The sequence below is a fragment of the Dicentrarchus labrax genome, unplaced genomic scaffold (genome assembly GCF_905237075.1).
Source record: "Dicentrarchus labrax unplaced genomic scaffold, dlabrax2021, whole genome shotgun sequence".
Taxonomy (NCBI): Eukaryota; Metazoa; Chordata; class Actinopteri; family Moronidae; genus Dicentrarchus; species Dicentrarchus labrax.
The window spans coordinates 12,670,499-12,694,478 of NW_026136723.1; the positions used below are offsets into that span (position 1 = coordinate 12,670,499).

The 23,980-nt window shown below is 41.7% G+C and overlaps 2 protein-coding genes across 4 annotated transcripts; one reads left to right on the plus strand and one right to left on the minus strand.

Annotated features, from left to right (window-relative positions):
- Positions 1-242: 242 nt before the first annotated feature.
- On the minus strand, positions 243-5,669 carry trappc3 (trafficking protein particle complex subunit 3). Its single transcript, XM_051390115.1, has 5 exons — positions 5,503-5,669; positions 3,957-4,054; positions 2,758-2,857; positions 1,115-1,297; positions 243-981 (listed from the first exon to the last, which is right to left on the minus strand). Exons 1-5 carry the CDS (start codon positions 5,542-5,544, stop codon positions 862-864), a joined length of 543 nt encoding a protein of 180 aa, XP_051246075.1. The 5' UTR covers positions 5,545-5,669; the 3' UTR covers positions 243-861.
- A 641-nt stretch (positions 5,670-6,310) lies between these two features.
- On the plus strand, positions 6,311-23,761 carry smap2 (small ArfGAP2). Of its 3 annotated transcripts, none has more exons than XM_051390105.1 (9): positions 6,312-6,740; positions 16,204-16,337; positions 17,554-17,718; positions 17,957-18,016; positions 18,358-18,415; positions 18,683-18,840; positions 19,347-19,527; positions 19,645-20,279; positions 20,403-23,761. In XM_051390105.1, exons 1-9 carry the CDS (start codon positions 6,635-6,637, stop codon positions 20,526-20,528), a joined length of 1,623 nt encoding a protein of 540 aa, XP_051246065.1. In that variant the 5' UTR covers positions 6,312-6,634; the 3' UTR covers positions 20,529-23,761. The 3 variants fall into 3 exon arrangements, with proteins under 3 accessions (XP_051246067.1, XP_051246065.1, XP_051246066.1); XM_051390106.1 differs by having other exon boundaries at positions 6,313-6,740; positions 19,648-20,279; XM_051390107.1 differs by lacking the exon at positions 17,957-18,016 and having other exon boundaries at positions 6,311-6,740.
- Positions 23,762-23,980: the final 219 nt, after the last annotated feature.

Below are 23,980 nucleotides of genomic sequence, written 5' to 3' on the forward strand. Positions count from 1 at the left end.
GACCAAACATAAGAGAGGCATTAGGTCTGTTATTGTTTGTTTTTGCAGAGTGGCTGCGGTACTCCAAAGGAATAACGCTACCACAGTACACTGAAGACAAGGTGGTACAGAGGACACAGTGTGTGTGTGTGTGTGTGTGTGTGTGTGTGTGTGTGTCTAACTAGTAACTGTTCCCAGTTGCCCAACAGGCATGTCATAAAGTGTCATGTCTCTCCACTCTCACAAAACACATGAGAAAAACATTAAATATGTCACCTTTATTTGACACATCCATCTACATAAATTAACATGCCATATAGTTGGCAGCAATATAGAGTGTGATTTCTTAAAAAAAAAAAAAGGAAAGAAAACAAACAAGACAAACATAAAAACATTAGGATGTAAGGACATCATTCTTTCAAGATACAACAGTAACTTTCCATGAGAGATGGTGACAGATAAATGGTGAGAGGCAACAGCGACAGTCATTTAGGCACAGACCTGCAATAACTTTTCCCCTCAAACTGGACCACGGATCAGTGCCAAGCATTTTCATTAAACCCCTAAGATAATCAAAGTAGCGGGGCCATGTAATGATCTTATGTTGTGTTTCAATAGTGTACAGTGTTTCTCTTCAAATTCCTAGTATTCTTCTCCAAACAACTCCGATCGAAAAAAAACAAACAGAGATGAAGATACCAGAAATTGAAGAGTGACAAGTAAAGTTGCAAGGAAAGTACATATCCTTCGGGCTATCGAGATATACCAGTCATCTTGATGTTTTGAGTTCAGTTTCATTCATCCTTTCAGTCTGTATGTAAAGATGTTCCTTGTGTGACTCCCCAAAACAGACACAAGGAGCTGAGAGAAAGATCTTTCCAATCAATCGTCTCCTGCTGGGAGATTTTCTTCAATCCTCTTGATAAACTTCATGCGGATTTCTGTCACATTGTCCCCTCTCAGAGTGTCCTGAGCAAATCTCACATCCACAGCCATCTGGACCTAAATCAGATAAATAATCACTTACATTTCTATGCACAAACTGTTTTTCTCTTGGTGAAATTTGCGACAGGAACCTAATCAACAATTGTATTCTATGACACCCATCAATTTACACCTGGAGTGTTGAACTTACCATCTCCAGGGCTCCTCTGAGGACCCCACACAGCAGGTTGGAATAGATGAGTGTGCTGTGGTTATCCGGCAGCTCCACAAAGTCAACCAGCGGGTTGTTCTCAAGGATGAGGGAGAATTCATCTCCTGCTGGGCTCCAGTTGGTCACACTGGGGGTGATTCCCAGGTACATCTTAAATGCAACCTAACAGCAAGCGCAACGAAAGAAAAAAGAAAACACTGCGCGATCACTCAAATGAAAACAGAAATCCTACATTGCATGTTTACATTGGTGACACTTACAATGTTACTAGTTACAGAGCGCTCGTATAAAACATACAATTAGCTGCAGAGACACACAAAGAGGTGTTAAACTGTCAGTTTTACCATTACCAATAACTATTTACTAGGTGAAAATGCATGTAACTAAATGATCACCATATATACTGCATGCACTATGCTAATTTCTTACTAAATTCCACCTGAAAATTAGGGTTACTTTATGAGTCTTGGCAGATTGACATTTTCTCCACTAACCAGCCCAATGAACATCATCCAGCAGCTGCTTCACAGTAAAGCCCATTATCAAACTGCTTTACAGGAAGGCTTTAGCTGTGAAGCATGTGCAGAAACTCTTACATTTTCACCACAGGCATAGTGACAGTAGTATCTTCACACACCTGATTTCTGATAATTGTTGATTAATTTCCTCTGCAGCACTTTGTCCCTGTGATGTGTCACAGGAGGGGCGGCATACTCTCTCACACATGCACAAAGTTCGTTCAAGCTAGTGAAATTGCAGTTGCAAAGATGAAAGTATTCCCTGGCGCTGGGAGGATTTATTTTAAATATGTAAAAAGGTCAGACTCTGCAGTGCAGCCTTATCTTAAAGTATTTTAGAAACACTGGAATAAGAATATTAGTTAATAGCACCGCAACTGAAGTGGTATGATTAAGTCTTGCCTTCCATAGAAACCATTCCTGATCTACACAATCTGTTTTCGAACAAACAACTGACCTTCACTGACAAATGAGGTGGTTTCAGAGTTTACCCAGAGGTCATGTGATATCCTCAGGCAAGGCTATCATTGCACCTTCCAAACCGCTGTCCCACAAGAGCCAGTTCCCTGAGCTAGTGTGGGGTTACATCTGTGGAATGACTCCCCCAGCAAGCAGGCAGTAACCTTGAAAACACCCGAAACACAGTCTGCCTGCGTCTGTTTGTCCGTGAGTTATAAGGGGAGTCTGATTTTTGTGAAGATTGACATGGATAAATTAAAGATCGACAGGGGAAGACTGAAGTACAACACATCACAACAGTAATATGATCATCACCTTTTCTGAGGAGAGAGATTACATTTCATCCCACATGTAAGCGAATCCTCACCTTCTGAATGTTTAGGGTAAGTATCACACAAAGCAAAGAGGAATGTGATCTTAGCCTCAGGCTGAGACTTTAAGGCTTTCTAATCTACTCAGTCACAACCATCAGTTATCCCGAACCCCTCCCAACATATTAATCGTCTCCCCCCATCTATTGTCAGGATGTTTCATCAACATCCCTCTCTAATCTTTCTGTTTCTCTCATCCCTTCTCCTCCTCCTTCCCTCCATCTTGGGAGAAGTCCACGGTCACGCTCTGATTGGCCTGGAACCTTCCAATTACCTTAGCAATGACATCAGCTGTTTCTCGGAAATCCTGACACCTGCCGATGCTGGACCGTGCCAGGAAGTCCTCGATCAGACGCACTCCGATGTTATAACCCCTATGAAGGAGAAAGACAAAGTCAGTCCGAGGGGAAAAAAAGACAGTAAAGAGATAGAAGTCAGTTCCAAATACAACACATTTTTGGGTCATACACTTGGCAAATGCTGATAATTCTGATTATAAGGTTAAGTCAACTTATTCTTACAACAGAATCTGAAGCCAACTGATGCATCCCGATCCTAACATGGTCCTAACATCGACTAGCAGAGTGGGCAGTGCAGACTCACTGCCTTCTAAGGCCAGGTAAGACAAGCCTCATCATGACTTAGCTTGGAGAAGGCTTAGGGTTGCCGCACAACCACAAAAGCAAAGTACATCCCGTCCAAAGTCCTGTCAGTGTGACAGGATGTTTTGAATTTCTGAGTTATAAAACCTTCCATTTTTCTTAATCTTATTTTGTGGGAGGACTATATCCCTGCGTCGCCTTCCAGAGGTTTTTTTCACTCATAAAAACACGTATCAGTGTGCTCTTCTTCAAAGGCGCCGTGAGTTCTAAGAAATGACAAGAGTAAAGGGGAACCTCTGACACAGAAGTGTTTGTGCATTATGTCATTTCTCTGCTCAAGCTTGCGCCCAGGTACATTACGAACAGAGGCCAGCGGAATGTGTCAGAGCAGTGCGAAGGTGTGAGTTAAAGGGAGACACCAAAGAGGCCATAAAAAACATCACTTCTCTTCTCTCGGTTAAAGACGCAAAAGATAAACTTTAACATGTTGAAGTAGCTGTGTTATACCATCTATCTAATGCACAGAAAGCAGGGTTACATCTTTTAATAGTTCAATTCCAATGTACAATAACAAAAACATAATCCGTCAGCTTGGCACCGTATTTATTAAAGCGAATTGCGCTGCCATACACAATAAAAGGCTAAAAGACTAGCCCATAGCTAGTCTTATGAAGAAAACAGCAATTGTGATAAATAAAAGATCCATGCAATCAATAAAACTAAATCAATTATGTGATAAGAAAACTTATTTTCTTGTTGATAAAAATGACTTTTGTTTGTTTGTTTGACACCAGCAAGTCTTAGCACACTTGCTTGGCATCTGCACTATTTCTAAACTACAGTTGGGTGTGAACATAGAATAATAACCTACATCTTGTCCAGTTGTTTGTTGACCTCCTCATCATTTTCGTAGTCTTTACAGAGCTGGGTGACCAGGGCCCCATACGTCAGAGTGAACAGCTCAGAGTTCTGCAACAGAGGAAACAACAGAAGTCTCATATTATTTGTGCAAAATCAAATAAATAACACTAGAATAACGGTATGAAATGTAAGTGTTAATTAAGTGTAATGTGACGATGAACTTGTATCCTCATAGTTAGATGTGGAAAACTTCTTGGGGTAGTCCTTAAAATATCCTAATCAAAAGCTTACACACAACTATAGTGAAACAACCACATGGTAGCAAGCTTTTATATACAAATATAGAATGATCAAACAGGTTAGTCTAAAAACCAACATATTTGGACGCCCGGTTAGCTCAGTGGGTAGAGCTGGCAACCCATGTACAGAGGTTGAGTCCTTGCTGCAGCGGCCCAGGGTCCAAACCCACCTTCGGCCCTTTGCTGCGTGTCATCCCCACTCTCTCTACCCCCCTTTCCTGTCTATCTTCGGCTGTCCCTATCAAATAAAGGCAACAAAAAGGCCCAAAAAATAATAACATTAAAAAAAAACATATTTGACATTTCAAATAACCAAGCCACCCTTAAGGATACATTAAACACATAACATATAGAACAGTCGAACATAAATATATAGGGGTTTGGGGTTAAAATGACAGCAGGGTCTGCAATTTTTCAAAGCAGTGTAGCCAATTACACTGTTTCTCAAGTTTATAAAACACCCTGAATTTCGGCATAAACCAGATTAAAAACAACAACCTCAACTTGGCATCCAATAATCAATTCCTTAAATGTGGCGTGCCAACTGGTACAGGACTACTTTCTGCACCAGGAAGTCTAACAGGTCAGACTATAGACAACTCCTGGTATATATAGTATATATATATACACACACACATTATAACGTAATATATTACGTTTTTTAGACTTAGTATTCACACTGAGGGTGTATCTTCACTGCAGATGTGAAACTATAATGCCAACCATTGAACAGTGCTAATAAAGTGAACATGATAACAGACACTAACCCTCCATCTGCCAGTATGTGACTTCTTACTGATTCACTAACTTTGACTGACAGTTTAGCTCAGGAGTTGAATTCACGCTATATATTGCTTTTTTTTTCTCCCCCATTTGTTCAGGCATTTGCACAGCATCTCTGCCACATGTGTTGTAACTGCACAGGAGGGATTTCCTTTAGTAAGTTGTCTTAAAAGTGAACGGGCTGGGACGGGTACAGCTACGGAGGCTAACTATTTAGCTCGTGTGCTACAACGACCTACGCTTCCCGTCCAAGACAGTAATATTAAACAATGAATGAAATACTTATTCAACTTGTAAACATGCCTTTCATATATCTAGCCACAACTGTCAAACAAAGATAGATGACTGACAAGTAGCTTAGCTCGCACAAGTATAATGTGGCCAGTTGTTACGTTAGCTATTTTGCTACGGTTAGCATTGTGCTAGCTAGGCTACACAGGTTTGGCTGGTGTTAATCCTGCGGGAGTCGCCTACCATCTTCTTGCTGTCTGTTGTTCTGTTGGATTGCCTGGACATTGTGGACAGTGTTACAGGCGTACACGGGTGGCGGCTCGATATTAATCCTTTATTTATTTGATTCTGCCTAAGCAGTTATTTCCGTAATCGCCAGTTTAGTCACACACTTCCTCTGACGTCAAGTTACCGAGATTAAAATACGCATTTCCGGTTGCACTTTAAATTAAAACAATTATTAGGAGAAGTTCGTGAGTAGTACCAGGCACAGTGATGAAAGTAAACAATGATTTTGAGAAAATGAAATCAACACATAGATAAATCCATATTGTTGTTATCAATTCTGTGCATATAGAGTTCCCTTTTTACAGGTGAAACAAATTATACATTTTATTTTGAAAACAAATTCATCTCATTTCCGGTATCGCTTCTGTATCTCTTTACTAGCTTGACAAAGAGCTTCAGTCAGCTGTCTCACCAAGCTTTCCTCGGCTATCTTCCTGTTGGCATGTTGCGGTGTCGCCCTCCCGCGTCCCGGAGGGGAAAAGAGGACCACCGTGAGACCTACTACTCAAAAACTTGGTATGATTGACCACAGGATGGCAGCATATGTAGGCTAATATATTAACAGGAATATAAGATTTTCTATATAAAGCAGGAAAAAACAGCTTTAATTATTATTTGTTTATAACTGTAGAGACTATTCACCCGTTCGCAGCTGTATTACAATAAAGTGCCATATGTATCATAGTGTGTGTGTGTGTGTGTGTGTGTGTGTGTGTGTGTGTGTGTGTGAGAGAGAGAGAGAGAGAGAGAGAGAGAGAGAGAGAGAGCTGGAGGTCTCGGTACCAGTCATGTGGGAGGTTACAGATGCGCTTTAAAGTCTACATTACAATACATTTTCATCATCGCTATCACATGGTGTTTCCCTTCCACGTTACGTTGTGATTAGGGTATTTGCTGGTTGGCTGTCAAAGGCAATCATCCCACCGTTGGGGCAACAAACTGGCTGTGCTTTAACATCGAGGAGGAAGAGGAACGGAGCGCAGCGGCTCTGCACACACCGCTTTGATTTGGCTCAGAGAAATAAGAGGCTGTTTGACTGTAGCCGGCACGGACCGTAGGGGCTGTGTGGAGGAGGTGGACCAGTGCAATGATGACGGGGAAATCTGTGAAAGACGTTGACAGATACCAGGCTGTCCTCAACTCTTTGCTGGCGCTGGAGGAGAATAAATTCTGCGCTGACTGCGAATCAAAAGGTAGGTGTTTGCCCGTGTCTTGATCCCGTCCGTGCCTGCTCATGGCCCGTGCTCGAGTCGACCCTCTCGCTCGTTTACTACGCTAGAAAATGCGGCATTGCATTCATCATCGCCTCGACCAATTACGTTGTACTATGGCGCAAGACACGGGGGCCACATCCTCGCAAGGCTGGAGCATGGCAGGCACCTACATCGTGCCACCTCCCCGAAGCAATCTAAGTAATTGGGTATGCCTAATGGCCAGGTAACCATAGTAGGCACAGATTTTATGAGGAATATTTCTCATCTAAGAAGGGTTTTTGTTAATAATGAGAATTGGATTACTATATTATAGCCTGGAATAAGTACATGTAATCATTAGTGAAAATGACTCTAATTGGGACCCTTGGAAGACACCTGAGGCTCTTTGAACCTTGGTATGGGAACCACTGGGGTAGCAGACATAGAGAGAGACATAGAGACACTTCTGCTGACTTTGAGTCACCCTGAACACACTGTTCCTGCAGGCTGCGTGCAGATGGGGACACAGGGAGGACTAACTGTTCACAAAATAATAATAACAATATTATGACATTATAATGGCATTATAGGGACACATTGTCATCCGCAGTAATTACTTATAGTGTAATAGTTACAGTGAACTGAGGAGTTGGTCGTGATGCCATACTGTCCTTCATGTTATTTTTGTTTTTTTGGGGGGATGTTGGTATTGTATCCTTCTGCGATCATTATAAAATGTATTAAAGGATTCTTTTATATCCTGTTTATAAGAATCGCCACGTGTTGGTGCAGGTGCACTGACCCTTTCTAGCCTCAATGAGGCCTTGAGCTATGTCATCAATATTTGCTGAACCTGGTTTGCCATACTGGTGGGTAAACACTGCTGTTTTGGTCATAATACACTGAGGCGGAGGTTCACCAAACTGATTCTCCAACATTTTGTCCGCGTTTGGATAAACTGTCAATAAGCTGATAACATCTGTGACTGTAAAACACTGAAGACGCACGTATGTCCACACACTGGCAGATAAAGAGTCATGCACACAAAAGCACTTCACAACCAGCTCTTGGTTTCCAGAGACAAACCTCAGGTGTCAGGTGAAAAACTCTCTTGTGTCGACTGACAGTAATTTAGCCCATTTGATACCAATATATAGTGGATTGATCTATGCTAGATTCCCAGCTGGTTCTGATGTAACTCAGTGGCACTGCTGGTGTTGAAACAGATGAGATTGGCCTCTCCATACCTTGTCCGAGAACTGATTCAACAGGGCACGTCAGTCAGTTTCCACTTCCACACTGCTGGGACTGCTCCCACCTCAGTCATAAATGAATGATGAATGTGTACGTAAATCACCCAATGCTGTCACACAGGGCACACCTTTGGGATTCCTTATGAAAACTTCATGAATGATATGAGTAAGCAGGTTCCCATATACAGCAGGGAGCAAGCTGTATTCTGTAATGCATTCAGATTCAGAGCTGTGTTTCCTTCCGTAACAGACACAGAAATACAGACAGAGGGACAAACAACAGAAAAAACGAACAGGCAAACAGCGTCAGTGAAATACAAAGTGTACAAAGCACTTTTAATTAAGTCTTTAATGTGTACCAGCGTCTGCAAGTTCTACTTCATGAGGGGATGAGAGTTTAAAATCAATAAGTGATGGCAGCTCTCCTCTGGATCATTTCTAGTGTTTGGTGCAGACAGGTGTAAACAGGAACATTCAGAAAGGTGAGGCAGACAGACAGGTTGTATGACCTCCAGTAAATGGGCTAACCTCAGTCTCATTGCCCCCACCCAATGTATGCTTGTTCATTTGAGCAGTCACTGTCCAGGTGTTCTTTCTGTGTCTCTCTTTATATATCTCAATCTCTGTATGCCACTCTCTCTCTCTCTCTCTCTCTCTCTCTCTCTCTCTCTCTCTCTCTCTCTCTCTCTCTATTTTCTACATCTGGCCTGCATCTCTGTATCTATTTCAGGTGGCTGCCGAATGCAGGTATAAATTATCCGGGGTGCTGATGCTGGCATCACAAATATTTCAAAACATTTAGCGGGTCAGATGGCTGCGGAAAAAGTAAACAACTGTTAATACAGATGAAGAGAGACTTTTCTTTGGACATGCAACCTTACGTAAGATAAAATAAAACAGGGTCCTCCAATCCAATAGTTAGAATTTTAGGCCTTAAAATGTTGTAAATATGATTTTGACGGTTCTTAAACTTTAAAAAAATAACAATACTTGTATGAAGTTGTGTTTCAGTTTCGCTTTTAAATGTGTTTTTGTGAAAAAATTGCATTGATCGCGTCGTAACAAGTACAAAACCAAAATGGAACTAATTACTGATTTTCCTTCATACCCTTCGTACTTACATAACGTAAAATATGTTTTAAATTGTATAGTGGTCTTAAAAGGTTGAATCCTGCAGAAACCTTGTAACCTCATTACATGACAAATTCATTGCCATAGCCTACAATTAACCCCAACAAAAAGTTAAGTTTTAGCTTAGAAAGCCTTAGTTTTTGGAGAATTCTGAAATTGGCCATTTGAGGGCCAAAAAGTAAATGCTGGTAATCTGAAACATCAGTGGCAGCTGTATTATTCATACCTTGTTTTACAATAGATTCTTAATTTCCTGTTATAACACTAAAATCCAACTTTCCATTAGAGGTGAAATGAAGTCTTTCACACAACCGCTACTTTCACAATACATAGACAATTGCAATATTTGTTCAGTAAATGTGATGTCAAGTTCTTGGTTGGATTTGTACCGTAGATGTCAACAGGACACAGTGAATGCTTAGTTTCTCAATACACAGTCTTGTTCCAGTGCATACGGCCTTTGGATGGTCTTTTTAATAAGATATAAATAGAACTGCAGACGTTGTTAGACTTCAGGCAAGCACACTTGTGACTGTTCAGAAGTCAATTTTTAAAAAGCACACAGTGATCAGCCTCTTGCAGCCTTTTTAAAGATGTGACTGTTCTAAGACTCGTGGACGAAAGCAGAGAAAATAAACAATATTTAAAAAGCGGTGGACTTTTCTGGACCAAGTCGAGGACACAAGGAGAGAGGAAGTTAATTTAGATGTTTTTTCTCACATGCTCAAAGATGAGCAAATCATGAGGCATGCCTGTGCATGGCTTGTTTGTCACGACTTCACTGTGAAACAGACTGATCTAATTAGACGGCAGATAAGATTAAGGGTTAGGAGAGAAAATAGCAATCACACACACATACACACAGCAATGATGCGGACGCTTTAATTTCAATAAAAGTGAAATTTGTTCCGTATCATCTAAAGTGTACTGTCTGTCAGTTACGCACAAAAAAACCCCACTTATTTCCCACCTCGTTTCTTGTAACTGTTCTAATGAATAAGCTGACACTAATCTAGGCTGAGGCTTGAAGAGAGGTATTTTACCTCCTGCTTGATTAGCTCATTTTCTTGAATCTGTAAGTGTTACTCTTCACTGCAATAGATGACAAGCACACGCTCTCACAAAACCAACACACGTGCACACCTTAAACACATTTGTCCCCTCCCCTTTCCTTTTCTCAAGTCAGGTTTTTGGCCATATGGCGGGGTGATGAGGTTTGGCCTAATCTTGTTTGCTTTGACAGAGATTACTGTGCGTTTATCACCTTCCTCCCTCTGGATGATTGAAGAGGAAGTGGTGAGATGTATGGAGCCAAGTGTGTGCTCGCATCAGCACATGAAGACACACAAAAACACATTAACGGTGCTATCAGGCCATCTCTATCTATGCTTATTGTACAGATACTGCAGCAAGGAAACAATATCTAGGCTATAAGGCTTTTTGACTGCAGTTTACTGCCTGTGGTGCCCAACTTCCTGTCTTTCTTTTCCTCTGTGCTGCATGACGTCCTGTATTATTTGTTTTTTAATCACTTCCTCACAGTGTGACACTTTTACTGTAAATCCTCAATACTGCCAGGAAATAATGAAGAGATGGGGAGAGAGGGTGAGGCAGGTGCATAATGTAGTCAACACTTCTACCTCTGGCTTCAGTCTCAAGGGGCTTTGTAATGTGTGTGTGTGTGTGTGTGTGTGTGTGTGTGTGTGTGTGTGTGTGTTTGCATAAAAGCCTTCCTCCTTTATTGTCTCCATTGTACTTGTGTTTACGTACACACCGGGCCCCGGTTGCCTTGGAGATATCACCTGGCGATACCATGCCTTATCCCTCCACCACCACCACCACCACCACCTCCAAGCCCCCCTCCCCTCACACCCCTTAATCCCATCCAATCAGAAGCAAGCAGGGATTTCCATTGAGGAGGGAGGTGATTGGCTGTTTGTGTCCCCTGGCGCTGGCATAGAGTTCAGAGCCTTACAGTACCAAGGAGAGGGTGGCACAGTGGTAGAGTCCGCAGTATATTACTGTTTGTATACACTGCCATGGCCAGATTAATATGCCACAGGCCCCTGGGCGTCCTTATTAACACCCTTAATGACCCCCTCTTAAGTTCCTTATCATTCATTCATTTTATATTGTTCTTTAGTGGTGTATTATTTCAATATTCCCATACAAAATTACAAATGAATCAAATTACCACACACCAATTGCCACACAGTGAACTTTGAGCTTTGAGGGAGGGGGCAGTCTGAGGTCCCAAACTGTTGGTAGTCCAGCCTTATACAACTGTGTATAATAGAAAAGCACACAACAAGTATAAGGTCAAACATTCATCTGACATGGCTAGTTTACCTGGAAATTGCCTCAGCGCTGCACAGGAAGACAACAAAAGACCAGGAACAGCTCACAATAAAATGTGACACCACAGGCTACAGCACCTTAGAGGTTACTATAGCATTGAAATAATTCACATTCATAAAGGTAGCAGGTATTGCAGACTTATTATATTGTTAACATTATGTTGTCCCCCCCCCACCACCTTTTTTTTGTTGTCACCAGCAGTAGCTTTCAAGTGAAAAATAGGGTCTGAGGATGAGTTTATATACAGTGCTGTAGGTAGTTTTTTTGTCATAGGCGTTGTTTTATCTCCCCATGTTTATGGGTTACAGTGAATTATAGTTATAATAAAACATTTGTACTGCACTCTTTAAAATATTACAAAGTTCTCTAACAATAAAGAAAAAAAGAATAAATATATTATCTACATAGTGCAAGCAATAAAATCAGTAACAGGAAAAAAGAAAAATCTGCAGCTTTAAATGATGGAATGTCTTACTCATCTTTTGGTGTATAACCCATTCAACCTCAATGACACACCTGCAGGATCACAGTCGTGACACTCGAATCGTAGCGCAGATGGTTGGTGTGTATTAGTAAATTATCAATAGGGGTCCATCTGTTTAGCTCAGACTGGGAGTGGGTCACTGGATGGCCTCTGGGTTTCTGGATCAGTTTAGATGCTGAGAGGGGCTGGAAGATAGGACTGTGTGTGTGTGTGTGTGTGTGTGTGTGTGTGTGTGTGTGTGTGTGTGTGTGTGTGTGTGTGTGTGTGTGACGGTGGTGTAGGAGGGCGTAGGATCCACTGATGACTGAGGCTCTGTGGGATTAACTGGATGCATGCAGAGAGCACCGTTTATCCTTGTGGGATATAGGCTAATGAGCCATATGCACCTGCTCATGCATGTGTGTGTGTGTGTGTGTGTGTGTGTGTGTGTGTTTGTGTCACCATAGATGTATGTCTGAAAAGCAGCCCTGGGTAGGGAGATGTTGATATGATGTGTGTGTTAATGTATGATTCTGTTTTTTAGTTGTTGTTTTTTTGACATTACAAGGAAGAGGAGGACATCACATACATCTACAAAAAAATGTCAAACACGGCACACTTAAGTCCATGAGGTATTTCCACTGTGGCCCTTGATGTAAAGCTAGCAAAGACGCCTGCGTTCCCCTGACCCAAAGGTCATCTCTGAGATACTGTACCACACTGAGTTAAGCTGTGTGTAATTGCTTGTTTTTCCCAGACCTTTAAAGGCATGTGCAGACTAAGTAGTAAAAGAAATTCAAAGCAGGAGAATTGGCCAAGAGTTTTTGACATGCTTTATCAATTAAATTATCTTTCCCAGCCAAAAACCTTGTTCTGCTGTTCACTTTCCCCCGGGTCTTTAATGCTATTCTCTCTCTACCCAGATTAGCATATCCTATCAATCCAGATAACTAACAGAGGGCTTTTAACTGTTTTTTAAGCAAAGTATTGAAGTTAGAACTGTGCTGGAGGGAGAGATGTTTGAGGCGAGGGGTAACTCAATGAATGTAGCCAGTAAAGGTCCTCACCAGTGTTGTAATACACAGAAATCGGTGTGTGGGTGAGTGACAGAGAGGTTCATTATAGATCTCTGTTTGTGCCCGCTGCTCGTCATGCCCCCTGTACGTCCCAGCAGGTCATCAAACAGCTTAAGTCCGCCATTTGATGGCTATAAAAATCCCATCTTGTTTGTCTCTGTTTTTGGCTCTCACCCTGGTCTGCCCTCTCCTCCCCTGATGTGCTTCAAGCTGCATGTTTCGACAACCACAACCACAGTCAGTTTTTGCCAGGATGATTCATCAACCTCATATGCAAAAGGCCTCTACTTTTGGGTAGTTCGCCCTATAAAAAATGAGGACAGCTTTATTAGTCAAAGCCAATAAATATTTAATTATACCTCAGAAGAAGGTGTTGGCATTTGTTCTTTGATTACAAGAAGAGAAGAGGAAGCTTACTCACCCTCTCTTACTTAACAGTGGAGAAATGTTCACTGCAATGCAAACCCTGTAACACTGAGAATTTCATTTGTAGAGACTGTTTGTTCAATCTTTCTGTCCTTTTTTAGATGTCTGTTCCTCCTACTCTCTTCCTACTATATCTGTTCAAAGTACCTGGAGGTGTGCATTGTTGCTGGACAGACATACTTTATATGGGTTCTTACTCAAGCAATGCATTGATTGGAACCAAAAAGGCTACTGTGGTGCAGTGTGCAGGTGTGATTCACTTTAAAAAACTAACTTTCCTGATTAGACCCTATTTAAGCCCTTATACCCCTCCCTCAAGAGGTTTTGCCTTTTACCGGGCCACCACTGTAAAAAAGAATTTGTCCTTATTGACTTGCCTGGTTAAATAAAGGTTATAAATAAATACAAGAAAATAAACCTTTGCTCACACAAATGAACACAGGGACAAACACAGTTAGGAAAGAAAAATATGGCAGTGAATGGAAGAGGCTCTGTGAGGCTGTACTTACTGTAAGCACAGCAATTCTTTGAGCTAAATGCTAACGTCAGCATGCTCCAAGTGGTAATGTTTACATGCTGATGTTTGGCGGGTATAACGTTTACATGGAAACATTTGCTAATTAGCACTAAACACAAAATGCCGATGAGGGTGGTGTAAATGTCATTAGTCTTCATTTTGGATACATTCACTTTTGTTAAAACGTTAAGGGATCACTAAAGTTATTACACTTCACCCTTAGGGGCACATGAGTTTCTGAAGCAGAGGCAGTCAGACCCAATAGTTGATGAGATTTCATCAAAACCCAAAATGTCTAACTCATGGTGGCGCTAGAGTAAAGGTCAGGTGATCATCAAAGTCATAGATATCTGTACCCAGTTTCATGGAAGTCCATCCAATAGTTGTTGAGAGATATGTCAGTCTGGACCAAAGCAGTAGACCAACAGACCAACACTGCCATCCCTAGAGCCATGTCACTGACCTGGCTAAAAACAAATCAGCAAATATGCAAAGAAAGAAAAACACAACAGTGACAGCAACTGGGAGAAACACCAGGCAGCAAGAGTGGAGAATGTAATAGAAAAAGAGAATTAGAACTGTGAGAGAGAGATATGGAGGGACAGAGGAAAAGAGGATGGAGGCAGCAGTGGTGAATGAAAGAGATAAGAAATGGCGGCCAGGACACAGAGGGGCATTAGAATAAGGATGAGGAGGACGAACTAATTCCAGCATTAAGGGAGTTCAACACAATCGACAATCTCTCTCTTTCTCTGTGTCAGTGCCGATGTTTACAGCGGTTAAGCAGGCTTTGCAGAGTAATTCTACTATTATTAGCCGGCATGAGAGCTAATGCTGCAGCCAGACGGTCAGGATGATGGACATGCTCCGTCTGTCTGGTGACCCTCTGTTTATGTTTACTGGTTTGCTCTCTGTACTTTTGTTTGCATGTTTGCCAATTGGTGTCTTTCCCTTTCCTAATTTGAAAATGTAGCCTGCAAACTGGGCTTGTCCAGAAATACAGAGCCAGTCTTATGATTGCCTTCTAATTATACAAACAGAATAACCCTTTAAGCATTCATAGTTCAGGATGCAACCAAGACAAAGGGCTATTCTTTGATTCTGCATCCAGACGACCTGTTTCCGCAGCTGCCGTTAAGAGGAAGGCTTTGCATGTTTTGTCTTCTTCCTCTTTCATTTGCATAGAATGGCCTTTCTTGAACACTGCACGGTGACTCCGGGTGACAGAGAGAGTCCAACGAGGACTCCAAATCGAAAAGCTGCTCTTCCACCTAGTGGTGTAAAGGCCACAGTGCGGTGACAACTCGCAGAAAGGTTGCAAGCGAGGGCTCATAACGGAGACGAAGGGGAGAGGTGGAGGCAGAGGCAGCGAGTGGTTCAGCCGGCGAGAAGGGAGCGAGGGAGGGGGAGCAGGAAAGCATGGAGGAGGAGGGGCAAGACGAGAGAGAGATGTAGGGAGAGATGGGGAGAGAAGCAACAGTATTCTCTTTGAAGCTGACTGTATCCTCTGAAGAGGACGGTTGCATAATTTCAGCAGAAAAATAGCCTGACAGTGTTGTTTTTGTCCCCCCCCCACTCTCAGAGTTGTATGGTCAGGCAAGGATCCCGACAGCTCTGCAGATAGAAGACACAACACTATGTAAAGCTAAAGTATGGGGGTGAATATGGAGCACACAACACTCAAATGCAGCCATTGAGGTACATATGGCAGTAAGATTTATAAAATGGCCCACTCACATAACCAAGCACCCACACACACAGGCTCATGACCAAATGAGTAATCATCCCTGCAGGTATCCAGGCTCTGAGTGTGTGTGACTGCTTGTGTGAGTGTGTGTGTGTGTGTGTGTGTGTGTGTGTGTGTGTGTGTGTGTGTGTGTGTGTGTGTGTGTGTGTGTTTGTGACTTTCTACTCCCCCTCTCTCCTCATCTATCTAGGCTAACTCTCCTATTGGATCCCATTATGTGTCAGGACACCGGATGACTTACACGGGATTAGCATGTTCCCAGCTGAATTCAAACTCATAATTGAATTTCAGGCTTTATAATTGGACCAAAATTAATCAGAGTTTTCCTCATCATTCTTTAGCCTCTTGCCTGGTTATTGTACCTCTCTATTATACGTCTACATTCACTCTCCATCTCTTCGCTTTTTGTTCTGTCGCCCAGTTACCTCATTGGCCTCCTCCAAAGACCCTCTGCTTACTAAATATTAAACATTACCTTCCTCTCTTTCCCAGGTCCAAGATGGGCATCCTGGAATTTGGGCATCTTCATCTGTATCCGCTGTGCTGGTATCCATCGGAACCTGGGGGTCCACATCTCCAAAGTCAAGTCTGTCAATCTGGACCAGTGGACGCAGGAGCAGGTCCAGGTCAGAGGTCACACTACAGAGCCAAACATCAAGATTGGGACATTTGCTGCATGTTAATGTGTGACATACAGTACATGGTCTGTCACAAAATAGTTATGTATTACAGTACATAATGATTAGGTTCACAGTAGAATAGAATAATAGATCTGGACTGTCAAAATTGCCTACTACAGCTTTTTCTAAAAATGGTGTATAACCTTTCAAAACACCTGCAATTGACAGTGTAATTTATTTGTATAAATCAGGTACCAATTAAATACTTACTGGCTCTTACTGGTACTCAAATGTAGATACAAATTATACACTCTATATATACTGTTTATTTTTTTATGGTATAATGGATTTCACAATTATGAAATGCAGCCAAAATGGCAGGGTTATCGTAAGGTAACAAAAGGGGCTTTGGAACAAAAACTTGGATGGAGGGGTTTTTGAAAAACATAACATTTGTGGGGTACATTCCTCACCAATGCTGGAGTACAGTTATGTAGTTTTACTGTACTGTACGCATAGAAAGCGGTAAAGATTTAGAAAAAAATGAAAAAATTCCATATACTAATATGGATGAAGTACAATAAAAACAAATACTTTTGCCCTTTGCTAATGTCAGTTATTAGGCACCCCAAAACAGCAAAGCTGCTACTGAGATATAGTTGTTATAGCAGAGAAAAGCCTTAATGTCTTAGTGAGTCCTATTTCTTTTTTCCTCTAAAATGTCCAATTGTTACTCCCTCGTTCCCCACAGTTGCGTTTTCATTTGCGGTAGCTGCATTTAAGTACCAGTAGGAGCCGGCAAGTATTTAATTGGTACAATGAAAGTACACAATGAAAGTGTTTTTTTTATATTGGACCAATAATACACTAAGCCTTGTGTCAGAAATAACCAGTTTTTTGGATCAATATTTCTATTTGATTTGATATTTCTATATATAACAAATAAAAAAAACCTTTCAGGCTGCTGCAGCTTTATCTGAAATGATTGATTTGGAAAGGAGTCACAGGGCATAATATTAATACTTACATGTTCACTTATAAAATAAGTAGACACTTTCTCATCAGTATCAGCAAGAAAGTTAGCATTATGCTTGTCTCTTTCCTCCACAAAAGGAATTTACAGTGTTTTATTTTATCAGGACCCCACCACACACTATAGCATCTTGGATGGATTAGACTGCTTAACAGTGTGACATGGTATGTTGTGTTTCGGTGTCACCAGTGCGTTCAGGAGATGGGAAATGCAAAAGCCAAACGTCTCTACGAGGCTTTCTTACCTGAGTGCTTCCAGCGCCCCGAGACAGACCAGTCTGCAGAGATCTTCATCAGGGACAAGTATGATAAGAAGAAGTACATTGATAAGGTCATTGACATCCAGATGCTCAGGGTGAGCCCCTCTCTCTCTCTCTCTCTCTCTCACACACACACACACACACACACACACACACACACACACTCAGAAAATAAGCTCAAAGTCTCAAACAGAAGAAAAGTATCAAACAGATTCAACAGACAAAAAATGGACAGGACAGTAAATAACAGACTTCCTTGTCTCATATTTCTTGAGCAAGGTGTCTGAGAAAGTGTGTGCTTGCTCAACAAAACCATTTGTTTTCTGTGTACAGAAAGAGAAGAGCTGTGACAATATACCCAAAGAACCAGTTGTGTTTGAGAAGATGAAATTGGTGAGTACATAATTTCCTGCTGATTGTATCGCAGAATTAATAGAGTAGAACTGCTCCTGTCCTTAAATTGCTAGATTCGTCTAAATTTTACATTCAGCTGATGCTTATGCAGAGTAAATGAGTGCAGCATTACATGAAGGAGAAGGTGACATGAGTTACATCTTGAAGAGATGAGTATTCAGCCATCAGGGGAGAATTGGGAGGAACTCTGCTGTTTTGACTAGAGTGGGAAGGTCATTTCACCACCAGGGAGTCTGGAGAAAAAAAGGATTTTGGATCCGAGCTCATTTGTCACTGCAGACACATTGCATTAATTGTATCGACTTTCTCTGTTGTGACAGAAAAAAGACATCAGCCCAAAGACAGTTTCCCAGTCTGTTACAGACCTGCTTGGATTAGGTATTGTACCCCATACACACTAACACCTATTTGTTTGTTATTCATGTAATGCTAAGAACTGTACAATGGAGACACATTATATATCATGTTGTATTATAATGTTGTTTTCAAATGTCAGAGAAGCCAGAAAGCAACATCGATCCTACTTTACTATAAGTTAATATCAATTGTAGTAAGTTTACGGTTGACATTTTGAGGTTTTATTGAACCTATCTTGAAGAGATTGTTATAGAATCATAATCATAGCTTCCATCTACCCTCTATTAGATGCTCCTGCTCCAAGTCCTGCAGTGTCTAATGGTGGAGGATGTGTTCCAGACAGTAATGAGAGCCCAGCAGTGTCTAATCCAGCTCTGGCACACTCTGCACTGGATCTCTTCAGCTCCCTGCCAGCACCCTCCTCTGCTTCCTCCACTAAAACCACGGTAGGAGATAACACACTGTACATAATGTAAGTCAGCCCTATGTCTTTAGCATGCAAGCAGCATGGCTGTCGGGATGGCAGTGTTGCTATGTTCAGAATGCAATATCAGCTCTTGGATGGATAGCAATGAAATATTAAACAGACGTTCATGGTCCCCAGAGGATGGATCCCCTGACTTCTCATCTGTCGCCATCATCACATCAAAATGTCAAATTATAATCAAATACTTGGTAGCATGCTAGAATGCTGAAGTTGAAAACGGTAATACCTTCTAAACAGCAACATGTCACTGTGAGCATGTTAGCATGCTAAAGTTAGCATTTAGCTGACAGCACCACTTTCTCTCGGTATAGCCTCAAACAGTCACATGTGTGCATGTAGACTTTAGTCTTGTTCAAATCTGTCTTTTTAGTTGTGCCTCTCATTGTGTCACACTGTCTCGCATCCTTCTCTCACCTACTCTCTGATTCTTTCCATCCATGCCGCCCTGTCGCCCTCCCTCTGCAGCCTGTTTCCAGCTCCATGCCCCAGAGCAGAGTGACAGCCTCGGTGCCTGAAAACCTCAGTCTGTTCCTAGATCCGGCACCCAAAGCAGAGGAAGGCACTGTCAAGAAACTTTCCAAGGATTCTATTCTCTCCCTGTACGCCTCCACCCCCTCAGTGCACGCAAGCGCTATGGCTGCTCACGGTGAGAACTGTTCTACTCCATGTGTCCTTAATTCTTCATTTAATTAGTGAGTCAGTTTCATCATAGAGACCATAGAATTAGTTTTATTCATTACTTACTATCTGTGATTATTTTCAGCAGGCTTGTACATGAACCAAATGGGATACCCGACACACCCGTATGGTTCGTACCATTCTTTGGCCCAGGCAGGGGGAATGGGAGGCGCCATGATGACATCACAGATGGCCATGATGGCACAGCAACCAAGCGGCATGATTGGAGTTCAACAGAACGGCATGATGGGACAGCAGAATGGCTTAATGGGTGCCCAGGGTGTCATGCCTCAGCCTAGTGGTGTTATGGCGTCATCCTACATGACAGGGATGACCCAGGGCATGATGGGACAGCAGCAGAGTGGGATGATGGTCCAGCAGCAGAGTGGGATGATGGGACAGCAGCAGAGTGGGATGATGGTCCAGCAGCAGAGTGGGATGATGGGACAGCAGCAGAGTGGGATGATGGTCCAGCAGCAGAGTGGGATGATGGGACAGCAGCAGAATGGCATTATGGGACAGCAGCAGAGCGGGATGATGGGACAGCAGCAGAGCGGGATGATGGGACAGCAGCAGAGTGGGATGATGGGACAGCAGCAGAGTGGGATGATGGGACAGCAGCAGAATGGCATTATGGGACAGCAGCAGGTTGGAGGTCTACCTCATCAGCAGGTGTATGGAGCTCAACATGCCCAGCAGCTACAGTGGAACATTACCCAGGTGTGTGTGTGTGTGTGTGTGTGTGTGTGTGTATGTGTGTATGTGTCTGTGTGTGTATTTGTTTTGGACCATATACATTTTGAAAGTAATACAAGCGTTGTTAATTTGTTTTATGTCTTTCAGATGACTCAGCATATGGCCGGCGTGAATCTCTATAACACTAACGGCATGATGGGATACAGCAGTCAACACATGGGAGGCTCGACAACTCCAAGCTCAGCGCACATGACCGCACATGTTTGGAAATGATCTCATCTATCCGAGAAGTGATGCAACGCCACTAACCCACAAAAGAGAGGGGGACTGAGAACCTGTGGATCAGACTCTCCGTGAGACTTTTTCTAATGCAAGGGAGGAGGAGGAGGAGGAGGAAGAGGAGGAGGAGACAGGTGTGAAGAAGTATATGGTTCAGGAAACCACTACTACCTCTCTTTCTCTCTCCTCTCTGCCCATTCTTCCTCTTCTCGTCTTATCCATGGCCATGTTTTGCATATCTCCATGCTTGCCTTCAGAACATTTTCGTACGACGACCAAGACAACAGGGTTCACTGGTTAGGATCTTTCTTCGCACCTAGCCTGTATGTGAGAGTGTGTGCGCGCACATCTGCTGTCTGTGGGTGTCAACTAACTGCTTGATTTAAAAGATTAGTTTGGTTTTTACAGTTTTTCTTACTTGATCAGAATCTGAATCAAAATGCAAAGGTTAGCATAGCTTAACTCAATTGGTTGTTGTGCTTGACTGCTGCAATGTATTTTAATGAGACGTATTTCCCCTAAGAGGAGGGAAACGGGTTGTTGCAAGACTAAGGGTTTAATATTTTATAACTTGTTAAAGGGTTTACATTTTGGAATATTTTCTTTTTTTTTGCCAAGAGTTAAATGAGAAGATTGACACCACTATTATGTCTGTACAGCAAATACGAACCTACCGCCCGAAACAGGGAAACAACTAGCCTAGATCTGTCCAAAGGTAACAAAATCCACCTACCAGAACCTCTAAACCGCTTATTAATACCGTGGGGCCTATATCTTGTTAATTTAATTTGAGCATTAGAGGTGCTGGTAGGCAGATTTTGTTACCTTTGGACGGAGCCAGGCTAGCTGTCTCACTGTGTTTCCAGTCTTTGTGCTAAGCTAACCGGCTGCTGGCAGGGACTTCATATGTACCGTACAGACTACAGTGGTATCGATCTTCTCATTTAACGCTTAGAAAGAAAGTGAATATAAACCTTTTAACCCAGCATCAACAATGTCCCCTAACAAGTCACAACAGAATCCAATAAATTAGTTTGATTTTAGCTGCAACCATATTTGTCAAGTGGCCATTACAAATGTTTTTCAGCTAGTTTTCAAGCGCACAGTGGTTAAGAGTTTTATACCAGAAATTTTCTAGGTAAAGTTTAATTTTAGAATAGCTTTACCCTTATTTTGAGAAGAAAGTCAAGCTAGGTTACGCTAGCCTCTTAATACATAACACATTCAAACTGAAAGTAGAGAGGAAAGGCATTAATGAATTTATCTTACTCTGTTAGTAGAGAAAATTGTAAAATCTTACAAAAACAGATATATCCTTTCTAAATACTTATCTTACCCGTACAATAATATTAAAATGTAAGAAATCCCTTTATATAAGTTCTTAGATCATTACTGTCTCACAAGTTAGAGCAGCTACTAAACCTAAACAGCCCTTCATTATGATGTCTTCTACTCAATTTAAAGAGGGCTTCTTTAAGAACCAACATCTAAACTGGATTTTGGGAGACCAAAGATCAACGCTAGCTTTATTAAGGTTGTACAGTATTCCAATGCTTTGTCTGTATAGCCACTCAACTAGTGATTAGAGAATTCAATTCAGCAGTCCTTTAACAGTATGTTTGGTCGTACCTGCTCTCAACACAATGAATGTTTGGGAATATCAGTTCACTGTGCTATTTCCTCAGCAAGGGTGGGACACTTAAAAGGTCACTTGCATGCAATGTCATCCTGTAAATGTTGAGTTAACGCTCACACACCTCAAGTTAATCTACCTTGTACAATAGAGGCCTCAAATAATGTTGAATGTCCGCAAATAACAGAGGAAGTAGAGAGAGAGAGAGGTGGGGACAGAGAAAACATTAAGGTACAGATGAGTCATGTTTCAGATTCTTCCACTGAATTGCATGAGGTGAATGTTTTTTTCTAGCTCTGATTGTACGTACTGTATGTTTATTAAGATATCCGAATGTGTATCTCTGAATGTTTCCGTCTACACCGTCGACCAGTCTCTGACCAAGACCTACAAAAAAAAATCTCAATGAATGTGTGTCCTGAATGTGTTTCACGATTGTACCGGACTTGATTAGAATACACACACCCGAGTACTGCTGGGGTGTGATTGTTTTTTGATATTCTATGACTCTGTCAAGCAATGTACACTTGCGTCTTTTGAATGTTCCGTCAACAGCGTCCTGTCTGTTTTTTGGTGACTTGTTTTAAATTCAACCAAGTTTTTAATGTTACCGTTCAGTTAGGAGCAAACTGTGACCAGGCTTACTCTGGGGGCGTTTACAATTTGGCCAAACTACATTGTGAAGCTAAAAGCGATTGTACGACCACAATCTGTCACTTCTTAATGTTTTCGTCGACCGCTTCAATTCCTCTTCCACACAAGCCCACGCGAACCATCTCTGCGTCCTGATTTCTCTGAAAGTGTTTCTAAATATGTCCATTCTTATAAATGCATGGAGCCATTAGTGTAAATATTTCCAGTCTTTCCATTTTTTTTTTTTTTTGTAGAAGCACTTCGGTGTTAAGTTGCCATTATAATTGTGAGGGTTGAAAGAGGAATAAATTAACATACTCTGGCATAATAGTATTCGTATTAAGTGCTGCCAATAAACAGGCAGCGCAGCCTTCACGACTCAGAAACTCGTCTACTCCTTCCAGGTCTTTCTGTCAATTTTGGCTCATTTTTGTGGCAGCGGAAGCAACAGTGTGACAGCAGCAGTCACCTTCTCTGCTGAGAGCAATATCACCATCAGACAATGTGTCGTCTCTGTACTGTAACGGCAGATCTGTCAGCTAGCGAAGGGAAGTTTCTGGAAAAAGCAGTAACAATCCATCTGTGTGGGCGATAAAGGCTTCACATGGGCTTTTTCATTTGTGATTATCTTTAAATTTAGGTTGCTTGTAATCTGTTCCTTTTTTGTCTGGTATATTTTCTGTGAAATAAGAGCAAATGAAGGAATGTATCTTTTTATGTACTTGTCGATCAAGATATTGTGTACCTTATTCTTTATCAGAATATCTCTGTATATTATGTTTCTTAAACAATATTGATGAACATGTATTGTATATTAGTTCTGCATTTTTTTCACATGCTTTGGCCCTTTTGAGTTCGTGTTCACACAAGTTAGTCACTTAAATTTGAGAATATGTATGTAACATACAATACCTGTCTCTGTGAAAATATACAAAATAAATATTGTTTGGATTAAATTCTACATCTTGTATTGGTTTAACATTTTTAACCCTAGCAGGCCTACACAAGTGCTGACATTGTGCTCGCTGTTTGTTATGGCTGAATGGTTGTCAAAGCAATAGTCCCGTTCCTAACTAGATAAAATACTGATTGAAGCCGTGCTTGCTGTCATGGTTGTCAAGAATTGTTCTGTGCCATTCTCTAGAAGGAAACAGGCTGTAATGAGTTCACTGTTGCCTTG

What these genes read in the sequence shown, in the direction of transcription:
- smap2 (XM_051390105.1), top strand. Translation starts at nt 6,635, where the DNA reads ATGATGACGGGGAAATCTGTGAAAGACGTTGACAGATACCAGGCTGTC. An exon ending in CGCTGACTGCGAATCAAAAG is followed by an intron (nt 6,741 to 16,203) that starts GTAGGTGTTTGC and finishes TCTCTTTCCCAG; the next exon opens with GTCCAAGATGGGCATCCTGG. An exon ending in AAGCGCTATGGCTGCTCACG is followed by an intron (nt 19,528 to 19,644) that starts GTGAGAACTGTT and finishes GATTATTTTCAG; the next exon opens with CAGGCTTGTACATGAACCAA.
- trappc3 (XM_051390115.1), bottom strand. Translation starts at nt 5,544, where the DNA reads ATGTCCAGGCAATCCAACAGAACAACAGACAGCAAGAAGATG. An exon ending in CAACAGACAGCAAGAAGATG is followed by an intron (nt 4,055 to 5,502) that starts GTAGGCGACTCC and finishes CCTCTGTTGCAG; the next exon opens with AACTCTGAGCTGTTCACTCT. An exon ending in TCAGAGGAGCCCTGGAGATG is followed by an intron (nt 982 to 1,114) that starts GTAAGTTCAACA and finishes TATCTGATTTAG; the next exon opens with GTCCAGATGGCTGTGGATGT.